This window comes from Micropterus salmoides, unplaced genomic scaffold (genome assembly GCF_014851395.1).
Source record: "Micropterus salmoides isolate LMB-PRFRI ecotype aquatic unplaced genomic scaffold, ASM1485139v1 Ms_hic_scaffold_6, whole genome shotgun sequence".
In the NCBI taxonomy this organism is placed as follows: domain Eukaryota; kingdom Metazoa; phylum Chordata; class Actinopteri; order Centrarchiformes; family Centrarchidae; genus Micropterus; species Micropterus salmoides.
This window is the reverse complement of record NW_024044348.1, coordinates 5,337,513-5,364,268: the sequence shown is the minus strand read 5'-3', so window position 1 is coordinate 5,364,268 and position 26,756 is coordinate 5,337,513. Positions and strand designations below refer to the sequence as shown.

The 26,756-nt window shown below is 40.1% G+C and overlaps 1 protein-coding gene across 1 annotated transcript in view; it reads right to left on the bottom strand.

Annotated features, from left to right (window-relative positions):
• Nucleotides 1-256: 256 nt before the first annotated feature.
• The window catches only part of iqgap1 (IQ motif containing GTPase activating protein 1), a 47,555-nt gene continuing 21,055 nt past the window's right edge, over nucleotides 257-26,756 (bottom strand). The window contains exons 4-37 of the mRNA XM_038701479.1: nucleotides 25,806-25,883; nucleotides 24,707-24,783; nucleotides 22,077-22,144; nucleotides 21,519-21,632; nucleotides 20,795-20,973; nucleotides 20,133-20,220; nucleotides 19,891-20,048; nucleotides 19,698-19,782; nucleotides 18,540-18,703; nucleotides 17,923-18,083; nucleotides 17,684-17,808; nucleotides 16,990-17,153; nucleotides 13,090-13,180; nucleotides 12,812-12,979; nucleotides 12,241-12,383; nucleotides 11,990-12,160; nucleotides 11,823-11,906; nucleotides 11,664-11,735; nucleotides 11,243-11,312; nucleotides 10,775-11,139; nucleotides 10,417-10,580; nucleotides 10,077-10,301; nucleotides 8,986-9,126; nucleotides 8,795-8,879; nucleotides 6,323-6,555; nucleotides 6,001-6,133; nucleotides 5,720-5,822; nucleotides 5,222-5,357; nucleotides 5,043-5,130; nucleotides 4,244-4,453; nucleotides 3,971-4,137; nucleotides 2,657-2,779; nucleotides 2,166-2,274; nucleotides 257-2,071 (exon numbers count right to left, since the gene is read on the bottom strand). Coding sequence (XP_038557407.1) covers nucleotides 1,958-2,071; nucleotides 2,166-2,274; nucleotides 2,657-2,779; nucleotides 3,971-4,137; nucleotides 4,244-4,453; nucleotides 5,043-5,130; nucleotides 5,222-5,357; nucleotides 5,720-5,822; nucleotides 6,001-6,133; nucleotides 6,323-6,555; nucleotides 8,795-8,879; nucleotides 8,986-9,126; nucleotides 10,077-10,301; nucleotides 10,417-10,580; nucleotides 10,775-11,139; nucleotides 11,243-11,312; nucleotides 11,664-11,735; nucleotides 11,823-11,906; nucleotides 11,990-12,160; nucleotides 12,241-12,383; nucleotides 12,812-12,979; nucleotides 13,090-13,180; nucleotides 16,990-17,153; nucleotides 17,684-17,808; nucleotides 17,923-18,083; nucleotides 18,540-18,703; nucleotides 19,698-19,782; nucleotides 19,891-20,048; nucleotides 20,133-20,220; nucleotides 20,795-20,973; nucleotides 21,519-21,632; nucleotides 22,077-22,144; nucleotides 24,707-24,783; nucleotides 25,806-25,883 — 4,656 coding nt within the window. The 3' untranslated portion in view covers nucleotides 257-1,957. The remainder of the gene's footprint in view (nucleotides 2,072-2,165; nucleotides 2,275-2,656; nucleotides 2,780-3,970; nucleotides 4,138-4,243; nucleotides 4,454-5,042; nucleotides 5,131-5,221; nucleotides 5,358-5,719; nucleotides 5,823-6,000; nucleotides 6,134-6,322; nucleotides 6,556-8,794; nucleotides 8,880-8,985; nucleotides 9,127-10,076; nucleotides 10,302-10,416; nucleotides 10,581-10,774; nucleotides 11,140-11,242; nucleotides 11,313-11,663; nucleotides 11,736-11,822; nucleotides 11,907-11,989; nucleotides 12,161-12,240; nucleotides 12,384-12,811; nucleotides 12,980-13,089; nucleotides 13,181-16,989; nucleotides 17,154-17,683; nucleotides 17,809-17,922; nucleotides 18,084-18,539; nucleotides 18,704-19,697; nucleotides 19,783-19,890; nucleotides 20,049-20,132; nucleotides 20,221-20,794; nucleotides 20,974-21,518; nucleotides 21,633-22,076; nucleotides 22,145-24,706; nucleotides 24,784-25,805; nucleotides 25,884-26,756) is intronic.

Here is a 26,756-nt window from a genome sequence, read left to right as displayed (position 1 = left end):
AGCTGATTGAGAGAGAGTTGATTTTACCTGCTTCTATAATCCATCTAACCATATATTATATCTTCAATATCAAATTAAAGATATGTTTTGTATGCAGAATGTTCTGTAACTATAGCGGTCAAATAAATGTAGTGGAGTAAATGTACAATAATTCCCTCTGAAATCTAGTGCAGTAGAAGGTAGCATAAAACAGAAATGCTCAAGTTAAAGTGCAAGCACCTCAAAATTGTTTTTAGGTACAGTACTTGAGTCAGTGTTCACATTGCCTCTGTAGAACTTTATTCTAAAACAGGTAAAATGCATTTTAATGGACTGGAAGAGAGCAAATAATATACAGAGAGCACAGTCTCCTCTGTTTCAAAACAACAGTGTCAACCTCTAATCAGGGCAACTTTACATCAGACAGAAAATCAACATCTAGTTCAATATGGTGTGCATTGAATCTCACTTTAAGGCTTCTTGAAATAAGTCAAACTCTGATACAATAAACATTTACTGAAAATTGGATTGTGTAGAGTGACATCTACTGGACCCACAAGTCTAGTTACTGTAATACTGCACATCCTCCAGCTCACTTACATGATCTATCTTAGGTTTTGCAAACATCAACTACAGTATAATGTGGACTGACAACATATAAAAATATAAATAAGGACAACTTCGTTGGATTATTTTCAACAAGACATTATAAAAATCTCTGTATTCAATATCCAGCTTATACTTCTAGATCTCATCCTGTTTTGCAGATTAACAGACATGATGTTGTGTTCACTAAACTGATTTTGTATTATACCAATAACATGTGTTTCAGTTATAAAAAGATAAAACGCCTGGGAGAGAGATAAAGAAGTATGATTTCCAGTAAGTTATCTGAGAAAGCACATCTGCACAGCTTCGTGTGCTGAAAGTGGAGAAGTGCCAAGTCTTTCCTGCTTATGAATTTCAGAGCCAAAAGCACAAATGTTCTGCAGGTCAATTCAGAGGGCTGTAGTCACAGCAAGCTCTGTCCAGTCCAAGAAAAACCAAACATTCTGACTTGTTGAAAAAGATAGGACAGACTATGGAGCCGGATTAGTGCCAGCACAGACTGGATTTGAGAGGTGTTCCGTGACTTTGTCACAAGTTATTTAGATTAAAAAACACTATGTATTGAACAGCTCAATATGAGCATGGCACGTTTTTTTGCAATTCTTGTCAAATACCATGTCTGATGCCACTTTCTCTTTGCATAGATATCAGAATATATGTGTGCATGTTTATGGTGGGTAGAGTTGGGTCAAATCCAAATAAAGACATTGAATCATATTCAAATCAAAATTTGTGAAAAATAGAAGGAGTGTATATTGTTTTTTTGGCCGCCACAACTCTTTCAGTTTTTCTTTCCAATTTGCCTCAAGCAGCAACAAATGCATGGCCCAGAGGAGACAGTCATTGAGTCCAGGACCATGACAGACAAAATGCTGTCTCATGTACTACAGCCCTTCTGAAAAGTACACTGGCACTTTGGTATTGGCAGAGGAGATGTTGATCAGGCTTTTATCAGTTAAGTGAGCAAAGAAACTAACAGCTAAGGAAGACACAAAACGTGATCTCTTTACATAAAACATACATTTTTATAATTAATCAAAGCCCATGCACAAGATATTCATAATATTTAAAGTGAAACATATAAATCTTAAACCTCTGACCTAGCTGCAGTTACAGTAAAGGCAGTAAGGACTCCAGTGAACGTCTGTGGTGTGCCGGAGCAAGTCGCACAATGGAGTGTTCCGTTAAGAATAAAGCACATATGGTGAGCCACATAAAAAAAAAAATAATGCACATAAATTTGCTAAGGCACATAGGAGAAGTGCAGTAGGGAATGTGTAGGAAAGCCAGGATGGTACAGGTCAGGGCTTTCTGCAACCCTGAAAGTGGGTTTTGTGGTTTAAATCAGTGTCTATTGCCCTTTCTTTTTTTATTTTCCATAAAATTTCTTGTTGAGCAGGAAAATGAGCAGGTTGACATTGATGGTGGCCCTATCGAAGAGCTTCATCACTGCCACCCCTTCATACTGCAGCTGGAGGAGATCCTGAGAAACAAACAACAAACAAACAAGAAAAGATCAGACACAAGTAACCTAACCGTCTCTATAATATTTACCAATATCCAATGATATCACTGACCTGATATTCTAGCTGTAACGTCTCCAAGTGCACGCCCATTAACTTGGCCTTCACATCAAAAACTCCCACAGACTCTGATGGAGAAATCTCAAAAATAACATTCTTGAACCTGCAAAGAGAGAAGAGTAAGAAAGACTCATAAATGTGGAAAAACCAAGCAACAAGAAACTGATCAATGAAAGCCCAGTGGTTTTGAAACAAAGTAAACTAATTGTTTTTCATGAATGACAGTGACAGAAGTTTAAGATGAAGTTGGATCTGTTAAGTTTTAATACATAACGTTGCATAACATGACAGGCAACTAATCAACAGCTCAATTCCATGACAGCAGCCAGTTTAGATAAAGTTTCAAACAGAGAATCTGAAAAATATACTGTCCAGAATCGCAAGTAGGAGCAACTGATCTTCCTGGAAAACTTTTAACCAGAATTTGGTGCCCGGCGGGTGTAAATTTTGAACCTTGGTTTTGTGTTAAAGACGGCAGAACTCACTGGTTGGGCTGCAGATCCTCTATCGCGATCAGCACGCCCTTCTCATGGAGGCGAGCGGCGGTGTATTTCTGTGAAACCTGTTTACTCTTCTTGGCCTTGTTGTCACCTGGTTTCTTTGACAACCTGAGGAGAGAGAGAAAAGTCAAACATACAATAATAATAACACCAACATATATTTTTATATTGCCTTTCAAGGCACCCAAGGACGCTTTACATATCACTACAACAAAACAACAAAAGGAGGTCATCTCTTTGTGCATAGTATTAATGTCTCTTTAAAATCTCACTATTCCAAACCTGTGCTGCATCATTCAGCATTTCATATTAGTCTTTGAAATACTTTGTGTAGCTTTTGTGGGAAGTATATTGCACATTCACCATTTAGGAGGAGGAGATTCATCCTTGTTTATCAACATGTTTGGAGAATGATCATCAGGCTTTAAAAAATGGGGTTGTATTTGACACTAAGGAAATTAACAAACCATTTGCACTGGCCTTCATCTGGTATTTATCTTTGCTGTCTGCAGAGTATACACAGTATCTTTTTGATAAATATACTGTCAACTTGATTTGAACCTGTTTCACATCAGTCCGATTTAATGACACAAACACTCTGACTCACAAACACCTGACATAAAAAAGGGAGGAAGACCTCTTCTCTGGTCCTTGGTTCCCATAGTACTGGTTTTCTATCTAACCAGGCAGGTGTGGCACAATTCAGAAATGTGTTTTGAACGGGTAAAAATGGAGAGGACACAGGATGTGAAATTTTAAGATCAGTTTGGGGCACATTGGGAATATGTCTGATGGGAATCAGACATTTACATATACAGTTTAGATAATTCTTGATACTGTGATTGCTGCCTGCCATTTAACCTCTTTTTTAGTGTCTCCAAACGGGGTGGGGAAGAATTGTAGTGGACCTCTGTTTTGATCCTTCCCACTGCCCACCTTCTGGCCCTAGATCTGGGATGTAAACACCCAACCCCTGCTAACCTTCAACCTTGAAATATAATTCTGTCTTTTATGTGCACCACCCTTTGTTAACAGGGCAGGCTTCTGTCTGTGGTTTAATCATGTCCGCGTGTGGGTTGTTTGGGATGAAAACAGTAATTCTATACGACTCACCTTCAAAGAAATGTTAACAGGTAGCCAAAGTACAAGACAAAGTCTTGTCAGTCAAGACTTTGTCAGTCTAAAAGTCAGTCTAATATAGGTCCAAAATTTGAAGCAGTACAGAAAATGTCTCATTGGTGATGGTAATGAGAAGACTGGTAGAAGTGAAATACAAACGTAAAATTAAATGCCACTCACTTGCCCTTGCTGGCCAGGTTGTCCATGCAAGTCTTGATATACTGATTGTAAGAATCAATCTGAACATTGAAAAAATTGGTCTTTGAATTGAGGGCGGCGTTGGTTTGCTGGAGTCTCACAAGCTCAGCTTTCCTCCGCTGACGATACCGTCTCTGGTTTCTGATGTCCTGCAACACACACATGCAAACACACATCACATAAAAAAAAAAAAAAAAACACGGAGCAGACGGTTGTTTTAATTGTCCGCTTGCAGAGATAATGTGTTTGTTTTACCTTGGCTATGTCGTTGATGAGGTCCTGATAGCGGTTCTCGGGGTGAACCTTCCCCAGCTCTGCCAGCCTCTGCAGGTTGCTCTTGATCTTGTCCTTCTTGCCCTGCAGCGTCAGGCTGTCGTCCACCACCGGTTTGACCTGCTTCATCTTCTCTGGAGTCTTGGCATCTCTGATGGCCCTCCTCTGCATGGCACGCTGGTACTCTGCTTCCTGGCATCCAGGGAAACAAGACAGATTATAGTCATAGTTTCAGTTAAATCATATTTATACAGAAATAGCTGTAAAATATATATCTTTAAAATTCAGGCAATTCAATATTTCACTTCGTTAGTGAGAGCATACACCTTAATTACTGTACGTTAAAGTAATTTACTTTAATTTTAAAATTTATATTTGTTTACGTTTGACTTTTTCCCCTCAGTGTCGCATTTGGAAGGAAATTTGTGATGTCTGCTTAAAAGTGCTTGGCATTTGTGTAGCATGTAAATAAATTAGATTGTAATGAAAACAAACAATAGCACTAATAAAACTAACTGGGATTTTATTGGCATCATTAGCTATAAAGTTATTTAATACTCCCTGTTTCCTGTTTGCAAAGGAAGTGGACCTAGAGAAGTAGCCGCCTCTTCCTGTTTTGTGCCATAAAGCAATCCAGTAGCTTTCTATCCAGATAAAATATGCAATGTAGACAAAGCTTCTGGCTGACCATCTTGTGGTAAAAGGTCCAGTTTGTTTACACATCAGTCCACAACATCAGCAGTGTATAGCAGCTTTATTGGTCCTAAATCTTATGTCTGACCTGTTCCGCGTTTGCTGCTGAGTCTAAGATCTCAGTCAGAGTCTCCCCAGGCTGGAACCTGATCACATCCACAATGAGCCTCTTGGTGCTGAAAAGAAACAACAAAAACAGACATTTAGGAAATCATTTCACTTTCTTAAACAACCATATTAATGAATGAATTGACAGTATTAAATTACTTGAGCAGGAGAGTCTTGGCGTCCATCTCAACATTGGCCTCACCAGGGACATCAAATTTGTTAGTGAGTGTGAGTGAAACCTCGGTCTTCCCCATCAGCTCTTTGTTGGGGTCGTCAGGAGGAAGAGGATTTTCACCTGAATGAGACAGAGAGCTAATCAGATGAAGGAACACAGTGCTCAGACGATGATATTCTGGGTGGTTTCTATTAATTATTGCTCTCATCTCATCTGTACCCTGTTGATTTAAGACAAGGTCAGACATTCACAGGGGATTCAAAAATTACTAGATATATTTTTAAAATCTATTTAACCATTTTGGAGATGTTAAAAGGCATACATATTTTTTTATTATATTATGAGTCAATGTTCTCAAAAAGAAATATTCTCATTCTGCTTTTCTTCTGATTTTGTGAATTAGTTTAATTCTTGTATAGCATACTTTTGCTGGACTGGAACCACACTGATAAAGAAAGCCTTCAGCGTCTCACTCCACTCACCGATGAGAGACTCTATGGTGGGAACCTCTCCCAGGTCCTCAAGCAGCTCATGGATGGGGTCATTGTGCTCTGGAGCAATGGCATCCTGATGGTCCAGCAGCAGCTAACAGCACAGAAGTACCCAGTTAGTATGCTAGTCCTGCTGTAGAAGTCAAAACCTCTCAAAGAGATTGTATAAACAATATCTGCACAGACTGACAGGAATACATTTTTTGGCACTTCAGCATGCAGTGGGAGTGATTTGAGACAGAAGGGGCAAATGTGAGGCGGTCCAAACTTACTGTGTGAGTGTTGATAATTTCTCCAATGGAGATGTAAATGACAGGTTTGGTGACAGTGACCAAGTCAGAGTATTCATCCACATTGAACTTATCTTCAAGTGAAGGAACGTCACACGCAGCCAGGAAGAAACGCCTGTGACGGAAGATGGAAAAACAAAGTCAGACAAGCAAAGAAAAAGAGTTTTAAACAACATAGAAAACATGAGTAAAAAGGAAACAAACTAAGGAGAAACTGGAAAATGACAAACATTATCCTAAGATTAAGCTTCCACGCACTTAAAACCACATGTGCTTCATACTTCTATAATAATTAACATCAGACCTGAACTTCTGGTAGGAGGCACTGAGATATTCATTGATGGGATTGAGATGGGCGTTGTCTCCCAGGAACATCTTGTTGGAGGCGGCGTGCTGCAGCATCTTGGCGACAGAGCCTAGGTTTCGTCTCTGCTCTGTGGTTAGCTGGCCACCCGCAGATACCTCAATGATGTCAAAGGCATCGGGTGCCACGATAGCCGGGTTCATGTAGCGGTAATACAAGAGGTTCCCCACAATCTGAAAAGTCAAAATAAAATGAGTTAAAATACATTAAATAGTTTTCATGCTTTATGAGCCCGTTTTAGGATGAAGAATCTTACCATAAGCTCCGAAAACTGTTAAACATTAACTGAGCAAAATACATGCACGTGTGACTATTGATTTAACTTTTCAGATTGAAATGAAATTATATTCAAAAGGTACTTTGTGATACAGCTATCAACACAAATACTAGTATTTGCAGTACTAAATTAAATTTAAATTTAAAAAAGGCATTAACTTAACCCATCTAGGGACTGCATTTGTTGTCATACAAAAAAAGAGCTGCAAGTGACATATTTGTTGGCATCTTGAGTTGAAATTTAAGGGTCTCGTAGGCGCTACTGCAAAATGCGGAAAAGCTCTTAATGTGTCAGAACTCATCTTGTGCAGGAAGTGAGCCAGAAGAGTGGCATGGCCCACCTTAATTTGAGCAGACAGAGAGAAGGAGGACACCCCCACCCCGACAGAGAGGCAGCAGCTGGTTGGCAAGGCGGAAAGTGCAGAGCAACAGCAGAAAAAGAAAAAAAAAAGGACAGAAATGAGTAAGACACAAGAAGGAGAGAGCCAGGCAGAAGATGAGAGGAACGAAACTGCTTTCAATGTGGAAGGCAGAGAAGAGGGGCTATGGCTGTCCAACTTGCAAGGATTAAAGGATCAGTTCATCCAGATTTCAACATAATTTTCTATCACCGTTTGACTACTACTGAATCTGTATGCAGAAGGGTGTGGTACATACATTGTTGTAAAGAATCAGCGTGATCTGTTTCAGAAAGTGATTGCGATGTTTTGAGTGCCAGAAAATGCCATTCACCCAAATTGTATCAGGGTAGGGTTGTGATATCAGTTTCAGTGTCAGAGATCTCACCTGCTATATCAAACTGAAATTATCTGCATACCAGTGGTGTAGTCTACGTGATACGCAGGTATACGCCGTATAACCACTAGGAACGGTCAAAGATTTCCGTATACCCGCTTAAAATAGCAAGATGATACGTAACAACATCGTTTTGTGACAGAACTTTCACACGTTCATTCATAAATTCACCCCGTCTGTGTTGCGTAGCTCTGAACTGATGTTTGCTGCTTCCGTGGCCTGCGACCGGGATCTGACGTCACCTACCAAACAACAACACAGCTGCGTGGTGGTCACTCGCCGCACGTTTGAAATGAACTTATGTGAATCACTGAAGGAGATGTGAAACGCGAGCAAACTCAAACGAGTCTCTTTTAGTGTTTTCGTAAGCCTGCAGCTAAAGCTGATGCCGCTCCGGGTGACACTGCAGCAGATGACACGAACGTCAAACTTACTGAAACACAGAAAACGAGCCAGATGAGGCTGATGCTGTCATAACGTTACCTGGTGAGTGAAAATAGCATATAGGCCTATGTTATCATTCGCGCTATCATTAACTGAACTGTTACAGCATTGTTGGTCTATTGAATTGAATCTAGAACTAGTTAACTAATGGTTTTTAGAAGATAAGTGAGCTTGAGAGGATGTGGACCCCTTTTGGTGTCCTCAGTGCATTGAAAATTGCCAGCTAATAAAACCAGATTCATATAACATCTAAGGCTAAATATAGCTCTTAACTGGCTGAGTTAGATATAAACATTGGACATTTCCACCATAAATTGTTGCAGAAAATGTCTCCAGAATGCAGGAAATTAAATGTTTAATGCTGGGGGAGGACCCCCAGACCCACCAATGTATATTTCATCAATAATTATTTCTTTACATACTATTAAAATATATTCTAGTCTTGATCTTGTGACCCCAATATTCTGGATTGTCACGTCTCATATGCTAAGTGTTTTGTCACAACTCTAATCTGAGCCCTAAAATGTCTCCACCACTTTTCAACACAAAGTGACGCCCTTTCCCACCTGTGACTGTCATTGGCTGTTTAAGTCTTTGCGTTGTAGCCTAAGCAGTCCTTCAGAATGGTCTCTATGACATGCACATGCATACTGTATGTATTAGTGAGTGTAGTAGTGCTCAGGGGACGTCACGCTGGGACGGGTGAGTATGAGGCTGGGAGGGAAAAATCACAGTATACTCACTAGAAAAAAATAGACTACACCACTGCTAGATACCACTGTGTTAAGTCGGAGCTGTAAAATTGCATGTATTTTTGTAAGTTTGGTGAACTGCCCCTTAAAAGTCCATGGTGCAAACATGTGACAAACATTAAACCTACAAATTAAACATGCAAACCTTGAGCAGCTCATCCTCTGTAGCATCTGGGAACTTCTCATGGAGGGTGTCTTTTAGCACCTTGGAGATGAAACGCATCCCGTATCTGACAAACAGTGCGAGACGGGCAAGGTTAGGCGGTGAAAAACATTCGAATTGTTGGTTTGTGGCTGTAAAAGTGCGGAAAGTGATGCTTTAAGTGAGGAACGTACGGAATTTTCTCCACAGAGACGACGATGGCAGACAGGAATTTGTCAGTGATTGTCTTCATGTTCTTGATGGAGGCTTCCAGCCTTGTCCTCACCTCCTCGTGGGCCATAGCCTGCTCTGGAGTCACGTCATAAGGCAGCTTACTATTGAGGACAGCACAGAAAGAGATGGAGAAAAAGAGGAATCATTAATGTTAATCATAACCTTTGAAGTGTTTTTTGTTTTACTAGTGTGCAGTAGCCATTTTGTCAAAAAACACTTCCTCAACCAAGCAACATTTTCTTTAATTTGGAGAAATTTGCTAGTATCAAACAAAATATCTGCCAGTCGGGTAACTACTAATGACAAAATCAGATCAGGCCACACCATCTGATCTTCAATCTACAGTAGTACTATAGAAAGAATACTTGATACAAACAAAGATAACATCATTTTAAGATAAGGTGCCTGAATGTTTTTACTGATTTTAAATATGTTTTTAAAATAAGATTATATGCTTATCTGAACATATAATTTTATAGTGAACACTGTGCCTTTGACCAACTCAACGAAACTAAATAAACTAAAATGGTGTTTTCCTCTTAACCTTGTTCTAAGAGTGGTGTGATTTACCATAACTAGTTTTCTGTGTGATAGCCATTCAATCTATTCTTCATATGTTACTTGCCAGATTTTATTCTGGTGTTTACTGCTCATCGTCTGTAAATGTCATGCTAAGGCTGGGCCTATGTAAAGCACTTTAAATTGCCTCTGTGTTTTAAAATGTGTTATACAAATAAGAAAACCTGCTTTGCATTGGCTGAGAAAAATCAAGCCCAGTTACTTTGAAACAACTGGACTAGTGTAAATGTTACTTGACAATAGTATTTAACAGTGATAAGAAAAAAAATAAGATTTACTCATCTAAAACTAAGTTATATGGCTTTCTTGATTAGCTGTTTTTGCAGTGATGTTGCAGTATGTTCTTCCCATGCATGGATTATTTATGGTTAAACTATGGTAAAATTAGAAAGCCATACTATTGCTAAGTAGAAACCTTCAGTAGAAGCTTTCAGAGGGACGCAGGTACAAGACAAACTCCTCTCCAGCTCACCTGGCCTCTCCAGTCTGCGTCTCCATCTGGTTGACCCAGCTCTTGTAGATGTCCACCGGGTCGGTCTTGATGTTGAGCGTTTTGTCATCCATGATCTCCTTGACGACCGGTGCCAGGATCTGCCGCAGTGCGTTCTGTCCCCGCGTACCTCGGTGGAAACTCACCACCATCTTAATGACTGTTGGGTTTCCTGTGACGATCTCCTTCATCTGGTCCACTTTTGACCTGCAGACAGTTGTTAAAGGCAAAATTTTACTGTGTATTCATGATCCAGGCTTCATCTGATTTAAAACTGTGGTCATAAATTACTGTTGACTAGGTTTCATTGCTTGCGTCTCACTTGATCTCCTCCTGCAGGGCAGTTTTGAAGAGCTTGGACAGCAGGTACTCCTCTCTCTGGTTGGAGGCGTAGTTATACAGGGTGAAGATTACAGAGTCCATGAACTTTGTGGATTTATTCTGTGGCATCTGGAAGATCAGCTTGGCGAGATATGTGGGGTTGGTCTAAAAGGAGGCAGAAATTTGGTAAATATTATTAGAGAGGTATCAGCTGGTTAAACAACTACAGCCACCAGTGTCTTTAACTTTATGATTCTGATGTTCAGCAGCAACATATCACTTGTTTTAGTTAAAAGAGAGACCCTAATTAAAAACACAGAGAGAGAGCAATCAAACAAGAGATATGTATTTGGTGTTACCTGTAACAGGTAAAAGAGGTACTGGTAGGCTTCCAGTTTGTCCCTCTTCTCTTTGCTGAGGGCCTTCAGGCCTCCCCTCTGCTTGTTCATCATCATCATGTCTGACAGCTGGCCCTTGTTCTTCTTGGTCAGCTTCTTGCTGTGGGACACCACCTCCTGCAGCGTGATCTTGTTCTTCACCAGCAGGCCGATCTTGATGTCCATCAGGTTCAGGTCGTTCTCCAGCTGCTGGTTGGAACGAATGTTGGTGACAACCTCCTCGCGGAGCCGCATCAGTTCCAGCTCCTCCTGGAAGTCCTGATCGCTGTGGTCGAGCAGGTGGACGAACTTTCTCACCACCGCCATCGGGGGATCGTCAGCGCTGACTGTGTGAGAAAGAACATTTTGAAACGATGGGCGAGTCAAGTGACCACCAAAACTGGAGACCAATTCATTGCACAAAAAAAAGGTGAGTTTGATCCTACTCACTCAGCGTCTTGTAGTCGTCTCGGGCCTTGTTGGCTCTAATAAAAGCCTGAATCTTCACCACATCTTTGATCTGCAGTGTAAAAAAAACAAACAGCTGATCAATACTCTTCATTATAAACCGTACCGCAGGAATCCACTGACTCGGACTGAAAATGACTTCACACATGTCAGAGTGCTAAATGAGCCATCTGCCCCCCTCAAACCCCACAGGACACGGAGTAAATGTCAGCGGATGTGTCAGGGGAAATTTATCCACAGTTATTTAAAGCTTTTATTAGATAATGGTGCAATTTGTTTACTTTAAACCCTATTTTTTGTGACAGAGAATTTACAATGGCTTGTCTTGGTTCTCTTTTAAATTGTCTACAACTCAATTTACAGGTAATTTTGTTTAACAACTTTTTAGGCTATTAACACTCACATGATCTTGGTAGTACTTTAGGCGATCCTTATATTTCTTACGAGCTTGGTGCATCCGAACCATGGCTTGGATCTGAGAAAGATGAAAACAAATCCCTTAGTTTTAACTGTATTTATATACTGATAATATTCAGATAAAAGACATTGCGTATAATTTTACCTTGACAGCCTCGTCACTGTGGTCTTTCAGATACTGCTTACGGTCTTTGAACATCTTCCTCTGTTTGTGGCCTTTCCAGTGGGCCTGAATAAAAACAGATTGATAAGTCCTCATAGAAGACAGAAGGTCCAATGTATTTCAGGATAATGTGCAATGTTCTACCTCACCTGTATGCATGTAACAGCTGGGCCTTGGGATTTCAGGAAGTTCATCCGCTCCTTTAGGCCATTTCTTATCAAGTAGCCACGGCAACGAGCTTGCAGCTTGGCAATTAGAGTCTCGTTGGCCAGCCACAGCTGCTCTCGATTGTAGGCTGTGGTTACTCCAGAAACCACAGACTGACAGAGAGAATAAAACCAGTTTAATGCCGTGTTAAAAAGCCACAGTCAAGCAGTGCTGCAGAGGGATAGTAACCTACCTGGATGTCCTCTTTGTTGAGCTGAGTGTTGTTTTGTAGGAAGCCCTCTGGCTCCACCCAGGTGCCCTCCTTGGTATTCAGATTATAGTAGTAGTTGTGTCCTCCCTTCACCCAGTGTTTCACCCATTCACTGCCATTATCACCTGGACAGACAGCATTATAGAAGGCAAGTCAGCAAAATGGAGGAACACCTTGGGCCAATAATTAGGAAGATACATCATCTCTACATTTTTATTTATTTCATTAATTCAGTTTTCTTTTGGAAATCACATGTAAAAAAAAAAGCAGGCTTGTGCAGTTTGTAAGTACAGCTTTGTGTTTGTAGGAGATCAGACTCACAGAATAAGGAGCTACTTTTATTTGAATTAGTAAATTATAATATCATCAGGGCAACTTTTTTCACCTTAAACACAATGAAAACCAATGAAAAGATGCATCATGCCTTAGAGTCTTACAAGAATTAAACATTATCGAAAGGCACAGGGCCTCACTTTTCTGATGACATTAACTACGAAGTTGTGAAAAATTACATTCGTCGTTCCCCTTATTCATCCCTAAATTTTCTCCTCACCTTCAGCTTTTTTCTCGTCTTTGACCTTGACCAGGTCATCCTGGTAGGTCTGGGCACACTCAGAGGTGACACCATACAGTCCTGTCCCGGGGTTACGCAGAGCAGCTAAGGTCAGAGCTGGATCGCCACTGTCCACTGCCTCATTGACAGCCTGGATGGACTGCGAGACTGTGGATACAAACACAAACATCAGCCTTTGCTGCTCTTCACACTGTCCTAACATCAGGAACGTTGGTATAAAATGGGTCCAGTAAAATTAAACGAGTGTGTGCTCTTACACTGTAAGGCCTCCTTTGTGTCCTGATTAGCCTTCAGAATGGCATCCTGGATCTCATCCAGCCACACCACAGCAGAGGGGTCTTGGGTCTCCTGGAGGGACACAGGAAAATATGTTCAGAAACTAACACACACCATCTGTCCACTAACTGATCATGGACTCTGCCAGTCTATGTTTTCTCCTCCAAATGCCAGAGCTGCATACCAAAGACGCACTGTTTTTTTTTTTAAATGAATGCTATAAGTGAAAGACACAATATAGCTAATAACTAATAGATAAGAATACAACTCCAAATGTCATTCTAACAAATCTATAACTGATTATCTCTCTAGGCTGAGAGATAATTGGTTAATTAGCAGCCTTTGTGTACTTAAATAGCAAATACACTCGCACTCCTGGCATGCAGATTTTGTCTCATGTTGACTGATTCTTTTTTTTTTTTTTTAAATCATGGAGGAGTGTGTTCTACAAATTCTCCCTGGCAGTTTTTACGTAAACTACAGTCCTTTACTCTATGTTAACTATAGTATGTTTTGTATTTTTCCGATTAAGTTATAAAAATACACCACAAAGACAAACTTTATCGTTTAAAGTGTGTTAATTCAACTGTTGCTTAAATGTTTGTACTGTTTCATCAAAGTACACACATTACAACATCTCCTACAGTTGCACTGTATTCTGTTCTATTTTATATTTAACTCTGTGATGGATTTTTATAAGTGTGTTTGAGAAGCCTTTGCTCCTGGAGTAGACAGAAAAATACACCGGAAACTGACCTAAATATACAAGAGATGTCACCAATAGATGTGTAAAGTGTTACAGGGTAAAATGTTTCCTTTATATAACTTGATTCCCGTTGCTCTTCATACAAACCAGAACGAGACCTCAAAACTGAATTCAACACTTACAATGAACTGTAGTGACACTTAACTGCATCCAGATGGCGCACTCTGTCTCTGTATAAAGTTTGTGGCTTCTTTCTAACTGCTGCTGCTGCAACTCATTTGTTTTCGGCCTCCCCTACCATGGGCGCCGCCCTTTCATGTTGAGCTACAGGGTAGCTGAGAGGAGGTGTGTGTGTGTGTGTGTGTGTGTGTGTGTGTGTGTGTGTGTGTGTGAAAGAGGTGGGCGGGTAAGACTGAGAGCTGATCTTGAAGATTTCTAATGCAAGGGAATGGGGGTTGGCAGCTATATGCAACAGCATGCACAGCTACATCTTTATAGTAAACAAAACCTTACCTGGGCAAGTGCTGTTTAAGTGTTTGTATGTTTGTACTTGCTGCTCTAATTGGTATCTGTGGGCAATGAGTCACTGTAGCTGGTAGGGAGGTGGTAGACAGGGTGTGGTGTCAGAATGGGTAGGGGACTGGAGTAGGACTTGGGGTACTTACAAGCACATCATGAAAATAGAGGAAGTGAAAACTGAGGGAGTTAATCTTACTAAACCTTTGCGCAACACCTCTTTCCCCACCTTTTTTTTTTTTTTTACTTCCTTAGAAACCCAGAGGTCATTCATTTATATTCAGGCACAAGCATGGGAAGCTTGAAAACACACATACAGAAGAACACACACGCAGACAGAAACATATAAAGTCTATCCAAGTTGAGATTTTTGCAGTTACAAAGTGAAGTGATAACCATCTCAGAAGGCATACTGTAATAGACTATATTCGGGTTGTTAGTAAGTAGAGTCTGGGCAGGACTTCCTGCTGTGTATCTAAGCACAGCCCTCATGCCCCAATCAAAGCAAACTTCTGCCTGACTGTCTTTTCTTAATGAGGCGACACCAAGAAGCCAGTCACAAATTGAACTCCTCTCCTGCATCCTGACTACATCTTGGCCATGAGGGTCTTTCTCCTGAGTCAATCCCACCTCCTCTGAGCTGCAGACATCCCTCTAATCCTTCAGTCTCAGCTAGGGAATATCTCGTTTGAACTGACCGTTTGAAACCCAATACAAAGCTCAAACACCACTAACCACTTCCCCTGTCTTTAGCTCATCACCTCAAACAGCCATGTTAACCAATCAACAACCAGACGATGGTGTGTGTGCCTGCGGGTCTGGCTCATTTATTACAATGTTCAGCTTTCTGCCCATTTATGGAAGCAAATGACTAAGACCCGGCTTGTTATTTCCTATGCCTGTGAAATCAGCAGGAAAATAGTTTGCTTTTTTTTCCCTCTTATTTTTTTTTTCTGGGTCCTGTTATGAAAGTGTGACAAGTTCCCACATGATGTATTGAAGGGCATGTTCAAAAGTAAGTGAGTTTACTTTTAAAGTAGTGTGCGCAGTGGCCAAGTATTCTCCAACCTTGATAAGAGACTTCCTTTATCTGTATTTACACAGAACAAAAACAGACTCAGTACTTGCATGAATACACTTGAGAATTGTTCTATTTACAGACTTTGTTCTTACGCAATCGGAAGCGAGCATTTAACTTGAGTGGTAAGAACTCCCACTTTATGCTTATTTAGGGATTTTCACCTCTTCTTTTGTGCACAGAGGTAAAATCATACTGAGCTCCTACAGTCTGAGTTCACCTGCTGCTCTTTTGGCCTTTGCTTCTCCTAAGGCAGGATAAAAACCAAATATGGTTGTCTTCCTGTGACATGCAAATGGGCTGCACAAACACACATTCAAGAACCAAATTTATCACCTCACCTCATTAAAGTAACGATAACACAGGCAAATGAGTCAGAGAGTGCTGATGAACCGCATTCGAGAAAGACGGTGCTTTTGTTCAACGCGTGTCCACTGGACTCACAGATGCACGTGTGAACCCCAGGAGTGTTAATGAAAACAGAAAACTGAAGCGACAGAGTGAGCAAGGAGACATACAACAGGAAGTGAGTTGGGGGGAAAAGAGATGACATCAGCCGTCAGGTTGTGTCATGTGGCGCTCGCTGCTCAGAAGTCTGAGTCACATGCGTTTGCAACCACGATGGGTCTGGGATCCCACTGAGCTATACACATCACAATAATCCATGCATAAAGCAATTGGGTATTTCAGTGACTTAAGACATTTAAAACTTTTGGGGCCTTCATGTGATGTAATGCACCCTGATGGTCATACTGGAGGCACAGCACTTGCAATTGTTGGCTGGATGCTTCTCAAAATGTACAAGTGGTATTGTATCAGATAACTGGTCCTTTCAAAATAAAAGCAAAACATGACCAGGCATGATATGGTATGTGATTCATTTTGTGCAAGTGGAGCTGGCCGGCCTTGTCAAATGGTTGAGATCAGCATCATGATATAAAAAAAAAAATACTGTTTTGTATCAATATATATTAAAATATAATAAATGCTTAAACTGAAAAAAAAAAAAAAGTACCACTACAGGTGCACAGTGCAGAGAATGAACATGTGTTGGGACACGCATCATTTGCAAAACTATTCATTTGAGGGTATGAATTACAAAATACGAATTGTCATTTGGGTGCATGCAATCTAAAGGAAAAAAGCTCTGATATCTTGCTCGACTGGAGGCAGGAGCAGAATTCTGAGCTTGAACAAATATTGAACTCAAAAAGCTGCACATTTAAGGAGGAAATGGTCCTTGTTTTACACTGACAATAATGACACCTTCAGTACCAACATTCATTAGAATAGTTAAAACACACCGATATTTATCATATGTCCAGTCATACTGCGTATAGCCTTGACAATTTTTAACTGTATGAGCTGCAGTAAAAAGCCTGTTAAAAGTCTAGATGTTAACTGTATCCAGGCACTGTTTGCATGAAGTGTTTGCATACAGCTTACCTGAATACTAGATACATACTAAAAGGCAAATCACACAGGGAGGGACCAGGACACCGAAAACAGTAGCCGGGTAAACCTCAACATCAGCTGAAAGACCCTTCCCAGATACCTGTGTATGTTGTGTGAGTGACTTACATGAGCCTTCTCTCTGCGGGCCTCCAGCAGTTTATTATGGTAGTGCTGAGCCACAGACGGGTCCACATCTGTGAGCTTGGCTGACGGGTTCTGCAACATGGCCAGCGTCTTCATGGGATCTCCCTCATCCAGGGCCTCATTGATCAGTCCAATCGCAGCAATACCTGCAAATATATACAAAAACTCTGAGTTTATGATCACTATATAATATGGGAGGATGAGAAGGAAGGTAAAAAAGGTCAAAATGTGGCATCGTCTGACAAATAAAGATTAAATTTAACGCAAAGCTTTTGAATATGTTGGTATACTTCTGAACCTGTGGCCAACAAATTTCCTTTCCCAAAGTGAAGAAATAATTTTGCCGGTCATGTAGCCTTCTACATAAAACTGTATTGTACCAGACAATTAATAAATAAAAAAAATGCTATACTTACTATTGATGGAGTATTCACTCTATACTATTTAAAGGCTAATTTCTTTTGAGATGTTTACTACCAAACCCTGGTCAGATCACTTGTTAGCACACAAGCAAAGAGCCTATTAGCTTATCTGGTGACCATTTTTAAACATTTTGACTTGATACAGATCTAACTTGGATTGAAACGTTGTCTATCAAATAAATCTGTTTAGGAGTCAGCGTTACTTTTCATTGATAGATTTAGTATTTGGGTGTCCGTGAGTGTCCGTCTCTTACGTTCATGCTCCTCGTGCACAGCCTGGTTGACTTGGTCGATGCAGGCTTGAATGTCGTTCCAGGTCAGATAGTCGCAGCCGTCCTCTCTGGCTGCTGCCTTTTGACGCATCAGTTCATCCATGTACCTGAGGAACACACAGGTACGGTACTACATCAACAGCCTGCCTCGCCGCATTGAAGAAACACACAAAAACCTTAGACATCGCTGAGGCAATCTGTCTCCCGGCGTGTGTGCTCACCTCTGTGCATATTCATCCTCCACGTTACTGAGTCCAGTGACAGCGCTGGACAGTTGTTTCCAGAGGGCAGCTCGATCTCCAACATCCAACGCCTCATTCATCAGCACCACCGATGACAGCATCTCCACGGCAACAAGCAGCTCAGGGTGGGACAGTGAGCCCTGCGGGACATCGGCCTCAAATTTACCTCATATGTCAAACTGCTAATGAAGACTACCAGAGGCAAAATTATATTGTTGGTGTCTTGATTTGTTGTTTTCGAATGATCCCCTAATCAAATAATTGACTAATTGTTTCAGCTTTTGATGGAAATTCAAGAAAGTAAAATTTTGGTGCATTTATTATGTTATTAATTGGCAAATTAGGCAAGAAGGTGGTACATTTGTGTGTCTCATAATCTGATCAGTTCAACATACTATGAAATAAACTCTGTTATCAGCAGAGAGGGCTAGATTGGCATAGCACAATATAAACTGTACAAATTCCAGATAACTTGTGACAAGGTAAGTAGTTTTCATTTTCAGGTCAACTGGTATTTACACTCAATGCTCACGTGTTTTTTTAAGAATGATGCAATGGTGCAGGTTCTCATTTTGTACGCGTTTCTTCATGGTTACCTCAGGGCTTTGTTGCTGCAGGCTGACTAGCTCTCTCTGGTAGAGGTCTGCAGCACTGGGGTAGACTTCAGGGAGCTGAGCATCAGGGTTCATCAGCTCTTCCACCGTCTTCTCTGGCACACCCGCCCTGATAGCAGCGTTGATGCGTTCCACTGCCTTCAACACTAAAAACACAGATTATTAACGGTCAAAGGTGAATTAGAAGAACAGATACAGATGCAGACAAGGAGAAGACGACAATGATCAGGGTTTTTCCTGCATAGAGAATTAAGCTGGTCGCCTCGATCAAATTTGGTCCCGCCTGCAGCTTTCCACAAACCTGACAGGGTCTTCATAGTAAACACTGTTTTCTAACAAGATCCGCACTTTGCAGATTTCTGTCATTTGTAACTGCAGTTGTGGCATTATGCTATGATGTGGTGACACTGTATAGTAATCGTCACAGTGAACAGCAAAGACGCTGGCAAAACTTCCAGAGGAAGAAAAGTTGCTTTTAATTGCTTTTCCCTGCCTTTAAAAGTTTTAAATTAGTAAGTAAAATAAATAAAATAAGTTTTTAAAAAATTGCAGGCTGTCTTATAAAAGTGTGAAAGGGTATTACTATCAATTTGAAATGCTTCAATAACAAGAGAAGGATCTACATTTGTGTAAATAATATTTTACCAGCAGAATCAAACTGTTTTACAAGATATTCAGTATGTCAGTATTTGTGGGCATGTAACCATGTCATCTGACATGCTACAGTAAGAACAAATATTACTGGGACACTACAGAAAAGTGCAGATAAGCATGTAATATCCAGGAATTCACGTCAGCTACACTGCAAGAGGAACTGAACCCTGAACTACAAATGAAAATAAGCACTAATGTTATATTTGATTTGACAAGTTGCAGTTTGTTAACTATGTAAATTATCACATTAGCTTTTATGTTTATGTTTTTTTATTATTAAAAATGTAATTGTCATTTTGTTCAATCATGTCATTATTAAAACTCTTAAATAGGTTGCTTGTAAAGTGTTTGCATGAGCCAGCTGAAGGCACATTACATGTGCACGTGTGTGCATGTGATCAGGATGTCCTCATTTCAAGCCAGGAAAAACCCTGATGATCTCGAGAAATTGAGAGAAAATTTCAGATGTATTTGATATGCTCATACTCTTTAGGTAGCCTTCTGCCATCTGATTGGCCACATCCACACCACTCTGCAACTCATCCTTAGTCAGGGCTTCTCCAGGAGACCCCTAATAAGGAAGAAATCAAGTTGACCTCATAATGAGAAGACAGAGAAGAAGACTTTTCACCTTTTTCTTGACATAAATGTCCAGCTGTGTTTGCACACAGATCCCTACCTGCTCTTTATTCTCTCGGTCAGCCAGCAGCTGTTTGAGGTACCAGTCTTTGTTCTGAGCCTGCAGGTTCTGAATGCCCACAGCTTTAAGGGCCTCATATAACTTATTCTCATCGCCACGCAGCAGTGCCTGTTCAGCTGCATTCAAGGCGTTGCTCACTGTAGGAAAAAGGTTGACATTTCACCACTTTATCATGGAAACCAAGACAAGTGAACAAATCTGTGTGTGTTAATGTGACATACCGTTAACCTTGTTGACATTGCCCTGGATTTCAGCCTGAGTGAGAAGCTCATCATATATATCTCTCTCTGCGTCTGCATTCTCCATTTGCTGTTGAAGCAGACCAATAAAAATGTGGCCAACAGCAAGCAAAATACAACAGGATTACACATTAGTACTACTTATCATCATGATACCAAAGTAAAACACATTTCTTTCCATAGGGTATTTTTGTTCTCTGAATTTTGGTCATTTATTCGCTTTGCCTATTGGCAAAAAACAACATTTTAGATTTTAAATCATAATGCATCACACACCCTACATTTATCTCCAACTGCAAGAAATTGCTGGCAAATCTGTCAAAAGACGAGGGAGTGATTTCATTCCTCTGCCATCTTCCAGCTACCATTCTTTACTGTAGTGGTTGTTTTAGTTGTCCTTGTGGTTTGTGAGACCTCAGCGCTTTGCTCTGTCTCATGCAAAATATTTCTTCTGCTTCAGGCAGCATATTCAATTATTTTCTAATTAAAAAGCAGACAACGGCTCACATGAATCCCCTCATTTTTAATTATCTGGCCTCTCAAGCATAAAATGCCCCCAGGCAACCATACTTGTTTGGCCATCTGAAGCCTGTGCAAAGCATTGACAGCACAATATATATGTGGAGTAGCTTAGAACTTCGTACCCGTTTGCGTGAGTTCGCCACCTTCTCTCCCTTGGCCTGGTACAGTGTGTCGTGGTACTGACGAGCACAGGTGGAATCCAGGTTGACCAGCATGGCGTTGGGGTTCTGCATAGCAGCTACCGTGCCCTCCGGGACGCCGTGATCAATCGCCTCATTGATGGCGATCACAGCAGCATGTACTGAGGATGGAATAGAAGATGGTGAAGAGCTGGCTTCATTTGAATTTTAGGGGTTATATCAGCATGTTTTATCTGACATTACAGATAAAAGATGTTAAATATCAATAAATCAATACTGTATCTTATTGCACTCCATCTTGTCTTACTGATATAGAATATATCAGAATATATATTGATCTTAAAGGAATAGTTTGACATTTTGGGAAGCACGCTTTTTCGCTTTCTTGCCATGAGTTAGATGAAAAGATTGATACCACCCCAATGTCTGCCTGTTAAAAATGAAGCCACAGCAAGGAGACTGTTAGCTTAGCATAGCATTAAGACTACAAGCAGGGGGAATTCTAATCCATAAATCAATGTAACTTCAAAGTCTATAGCCATTATATTGGAAATTTGGGGGAAATCAGTGTTGTGTGTTGCACAAAGATAACTTTGATAATTTTAGCTGTAATTGTGTCATTTCATTATAAAATCATGACTCAACAAAACTATATCTGTAGCTAACAGATCCCGCCCTCTCCCCGTGACATCTGAGCTCCTCTTACATGCAGCTTCATCCACAGAGAGCTCATTGGCCAGGATCCCGCCTATCTTGCTGAAGGCGGGCATCTGGATTCCATACTTTTCCAGCTCACTCTTCATGTTGTTGATCTCCTCCTCTGAGAGAGAAGACATAACAGGAGGAACAGATCAATGGGTTGAGGGAAAAAAAAGAGGGAAGCAGAAGGGGGCTGGGTTAGGGAAGTGAGAGACTGTGGAGACAGACTGTTCCTGGCTCATGTGTGATAATCAGATTTCTGACTCTGGCTCTGGAACATGGTGCTGAGCGGGAACTCAACTGACAGGAAAAGCTCTCACAATTACTAATGACTTAAACATTTCCGCAGCTCCTCACCACCGGGGCCTGCTAAAAAAAAAATAGACAGCTCTGTGCTCCTCCTCTCAGTACTGTTTTTCAAATTCAACACATTTTAAACTTCATGTTAACTTTGGCAACATGGTGACATTTGCAATGCTCTGGATTTAAGATGACATAATTGGGTTAACGGGGACAGAATGAGGGAAACAGATGCACAGACTTGTGTTCAAGCTCACACTCTTACCAGTGAAATCTACTTTCCCATACAGATCTTGGATCTGAGGGGCCAGGCCAAGCTTGAACAGGTACAAGCTGTAAAAGAGGACAGAGAAACAATAAATAAAGAAGCGTGACAGAATGCATCATTAGCAGAGGTGGCACAGGGACGGGAGCAATACAGAAAAAAAATATACGAAAGACAATTCCATGCAGGTTTTTACATATATTTTACATGCATTTTTTGGTCATGGAAATTACTTTAGTTCATCATAAAAGACATTGAGGGGAGTAAGGGGAGGGGACAGGTCAGACCAAGCAAATATCAGGATGGAACCATGCCACTTTAAGGCAAGGCAATAAACATTTAAACATTGAACCACGCTGCTGCTCTTGCCTGTTAGCTGCAGATTATTGCCAGGCAGGTAGAGGAAAACAGACATATGTACTGGAAGTATTTGTAGTAATTTGTTTGTTCACCTACTGGTACATAGTGAGGTAAAACAATAATTCAGACTGTAAACTGATGTTATAAAATGTGTTGCTTGTATACGTTATATGGATGTGAACAACATGTAGTAAAGTTAACGAAGTTTGAACAAGAAGAAGAGGAAGAGGGTGGATAAAACCAAGAAGAAAAAAAAGAGGAACAGAGTTCTGGTCTCTAGTCAGTCTTGATAGAAGATTTGATAGCAGGCAAACAGTTCATCATGTCTTGACTTGAGACCCCTAAATTATGTAAAATATGTTCGGCTTGATATATATTTGCTTGCCATGAAATATTCTGTGCTGATTCTGCTATACAGCTGATCTGTCTGGTTCCAGAGACTGGCTAATGTCTGGAGATCTGTCTGGCTAGTGTCGATGCTACACACTAGGTAGCCTGATATTAACGGAGATGTTGCGTTCCTTGTTCGTTTGCATCTGATACAAACACATCATCCTCTCGTCAGTCACTGTATATTTGTAAAAACTATTTCGTTTGTGTGCTTGCATGTCATTCGTTTAATGATGTTTGTTTACTATTCGTTACTGTTAAAGTTACTTGCAGTAATCCTGATACATAAACTAGACTCCATAAATATTGACAGGCTTGCTGTCCCACAAAAAACATGCCACCTTATCAAGGCTATATTTCTTTTTTTCATTTATTTGTTTATTTAACAGGGACAGTGCTCATTAATTAACAGTAAAATAACTGTAAATGAGCCAGAGTTAGCTCAACAGGCTAATTTTCCTCTGTTCAATTATTATGAGGGCAACCTAAAATAAAGACATAAAATGACTTTTTACAGTCCACACGTAATAACAATATATACAGAATAGTAGTAAGACAGGTACAACACACAACAATAAGTAACAAACAACATATCAACAAACAACATAGGCAAAACATAACGAGAAATGAAAAAGACTTGACAAAAGACAAACAAGCAACAAATCTCAGTAGGCAGTCAGTAGTCTAATGTGCACATATCTGATTATCAATCAGCCACTTCTTAAGCTGACCAGTAAAAGAACTCTTATCAGCATTGGGAACAGATTCCATTGTTTAGATAAAAGCACTTCTTCGAGTGGGAATGATACAATCCACTCTTGTGATACCTCTGGTAACATGAGTGCCTGCTCTCTGCATAACAAATCTCTTCAGTGGAGGTGGCTTATAAACTAGACAAAGGTTACTATAATTAATCAAGTTTTCCCAACTCGGAAGCAGATGGGTACTTCAAATTTGACAGGTGTGAAAACTATGAGGTTTCGAATCTAAAACTTTGATAGTATGTTTATAAAGACTTTCGAGAGGCTTCGTTGTGGATTTGTTAGCCTGTGCCCAGCTTGTCAAACAATATGTAAAATGCGGGATAATCATGGTATTCATATATATATTATAGCGGTTTCAAAGCAGAGTGATTGTCTAACAAATCTAAAGTTGCTTAAATTAAATCTAACTCGTTTGCACATACTTTTTTCATGAGCTTGAAAAGAGGGATTCGAATCAACAGAGACACTAGTACTACTCATCGCCTTGGCAATGCACATCCATGAGGGGTGTATTTTAGTATTTTAGTCCAATCAACAATCTTTCTGCAGAATCACTCAATGTCCCTTTAAAACAGTTAATGAGCATGCTTCTGTTGCAGTACTGTGGCTCCTGGGTTTTACATGTTTGGCACAGTCATGCAGCTGGAACATGGGCAACACTAACACCATGCCTCTGCTCTGCTGGTTGGCTTCCCCTGCATCCATTTTACCTGAAGTGGAATGCTCTAACAAAACAAACACTACATACCTCGTACCACTGAATGCCTCTCTGCTGAAAAACTGCACTTTTCACCTCATAAAAATGTCACAGACTTGAAACATGCTCGGGCCACAGACATGCATAGGCCACAGGGAATATACAGCTCATCAAGTGAATCATTTCACTCACAATCCACTAAATGAGGAATACATGAGATTTCTATAACAGACATTTAAGATTAAACATCTGTTTGCTGACACCAACAAGGTGATTATAGGGTTTTCAGTTTGTTATAACAATTCAGCAAAATAATCTAACCAGTGATCTAATGGTGTTTAACTTCAGTGCTTCATTACTGAATTACATGCTGCACGGCAAATCAGACAAAGAAAGAGAAACAAACAGAGAGAGCGTACCTGAGCGCATGTATACAGTAGATGCAGCGTGGCATGTTCTTTCTGTCATATATGTCTGTGGTTTCAGGGTAGAATATCTGAAACACAACCAGGGAAATGAGTCAATCAGAGCAGCACTTTCAGCAGGTCTATGCTAGCATGCTAGCATGTTGCAGCATGTGTGCAAGAGTGATTGAGGATATTAGCTCAAACGGGGTTAGATAATATAAATGTGGACACGCCTTGACATTGTCTTTGTGGTGCAACTGAAATTGAGGTTTTAAAGACAGCTACTTATATTTTCTGTTGAAGCGGCCAACTGGTGATATTTTGGGCTGGTGCTTAAATCATGCCAACATAATGACATGTATCAGAGTTTCCACAGAATTGAAAGAGTGGAAACTTCTCAGAAAAGCACTTTTACCATAATAGGCTACTGTTTACTCTTTTTTTTTTTTTTAGGTGAGTAGTTAAAGGAACATGGAACTAACTACAAAACATGTTGTTTACAAATCTATTTACCAAATCCACTGGCTTCATTTCATTTTACCACAATATGAAAATCAACTTGCACTGGCTGGAAAGATTGTTTCTCAATCCCTCTGAACATTGTTTGGTGTCATGTCTAGTAACATAGAAAGCAATTAAGTATATTCGTTACAGTGTAAAACTCCAATATCCAGTATTTTAAAGCAAATGTTTGTGCATTTTTCAGGTTCGATTTTTCAACACATGGCTGATTCTTGATATTGAGCAAGTGCTTTATACTGTGCTGAAATTAAGTGGCACCAATTGATGCCTTGAATGAGGGAAATCAATCTAAAACCAAATGGTAAGCTTTAAATAATATTCAGCGTTAATGTTACATAAACAATGTTGCAATTAATGACCTAAATGTAAATGTAATCACGCAAAACCTTCTTCAAAGCAGGGAGACATGTACATCATGTGTTTAGTGGCTGGAAATCATTTACAAATATGACACCTAATCTCTAATAAAATGAAGTTTAACTCTACTACGACTCTAAGTCCAATTGTAGGTATGTTTGCATATAAAAGATAGTATTGGTGTATGTATGCATGTGCCTGAGAGACACAGATGGATGCGAGCCATGCTCACCTTTGGCAGACCCTTATCGGTCATGGCGTTGAGCCACTGGATGACATTGTCTGTGTGTCTGAAATGGAGACCCGTCGCCTGTAAGAGAGAAACCAAACGTCAGGACACAACAAACTTTAAGACTCGCACGCAGCCTCATTAACACCGAGAGCTATAAACTGAACTTCAATCAACCGCCAGGATACAACACAAAGCGGGTAAATGCACACTGAATGTGACACACTGGCCTTACTTTGAAGAAAACCATGAAATATTTCTCTAAATATGTGAAATATTTAGAGCATTTGATTGATACTTCCTGCTTTTACAAAAGCTAGACAAATGATGGCTGTGTTATGATAGCAGTGCAAGGAGCGTGTAGTTTCATTTTAGGGGCAACGCCCACAATGCTTCATCTTAACCATTTTTGCCTTTTGATACATCATGTATTTTTAATATTAGTCATTCTTGTTCTATAAATTGTGATTTTATCTTGATTGTTTTGCATTTCAGAAAACCTGCTGTGATGGTTTTTGACCAGCTAACAGAAGTATCAAAAGGTTAACATGGTTCGAGAGCAAGATATCTCAAAAAATACTTATGTGGATATTCATGGTTCCAAAAGGAGGAATTTTTCAACAACATGGCCATCAGGTCACCAGCCAAACTTTCATATTTTACTCATGAACTAAAGGCCTGATTTCTTTATGACTTGCTATGGCTATTCATTGTCCTGAAGATTAGACTTATTTATTTACTTTACTAAGTCAGACTCCAAGCAGGTGATGTTTTTAAATCTTTCCAGTTTAACCTCCTTAGCAACAAGTTTTTTTCAAATCACATGGAACATGTATACTGGAAGTGGAATTGCTTGCACCTATACAGTGGTTTGCCCAAACACCATAAGACATAATAAAATCTGTGACTCCCATTCTCAGCACCTGGCTCTTGATTGAGGATTAAATAAAGGTG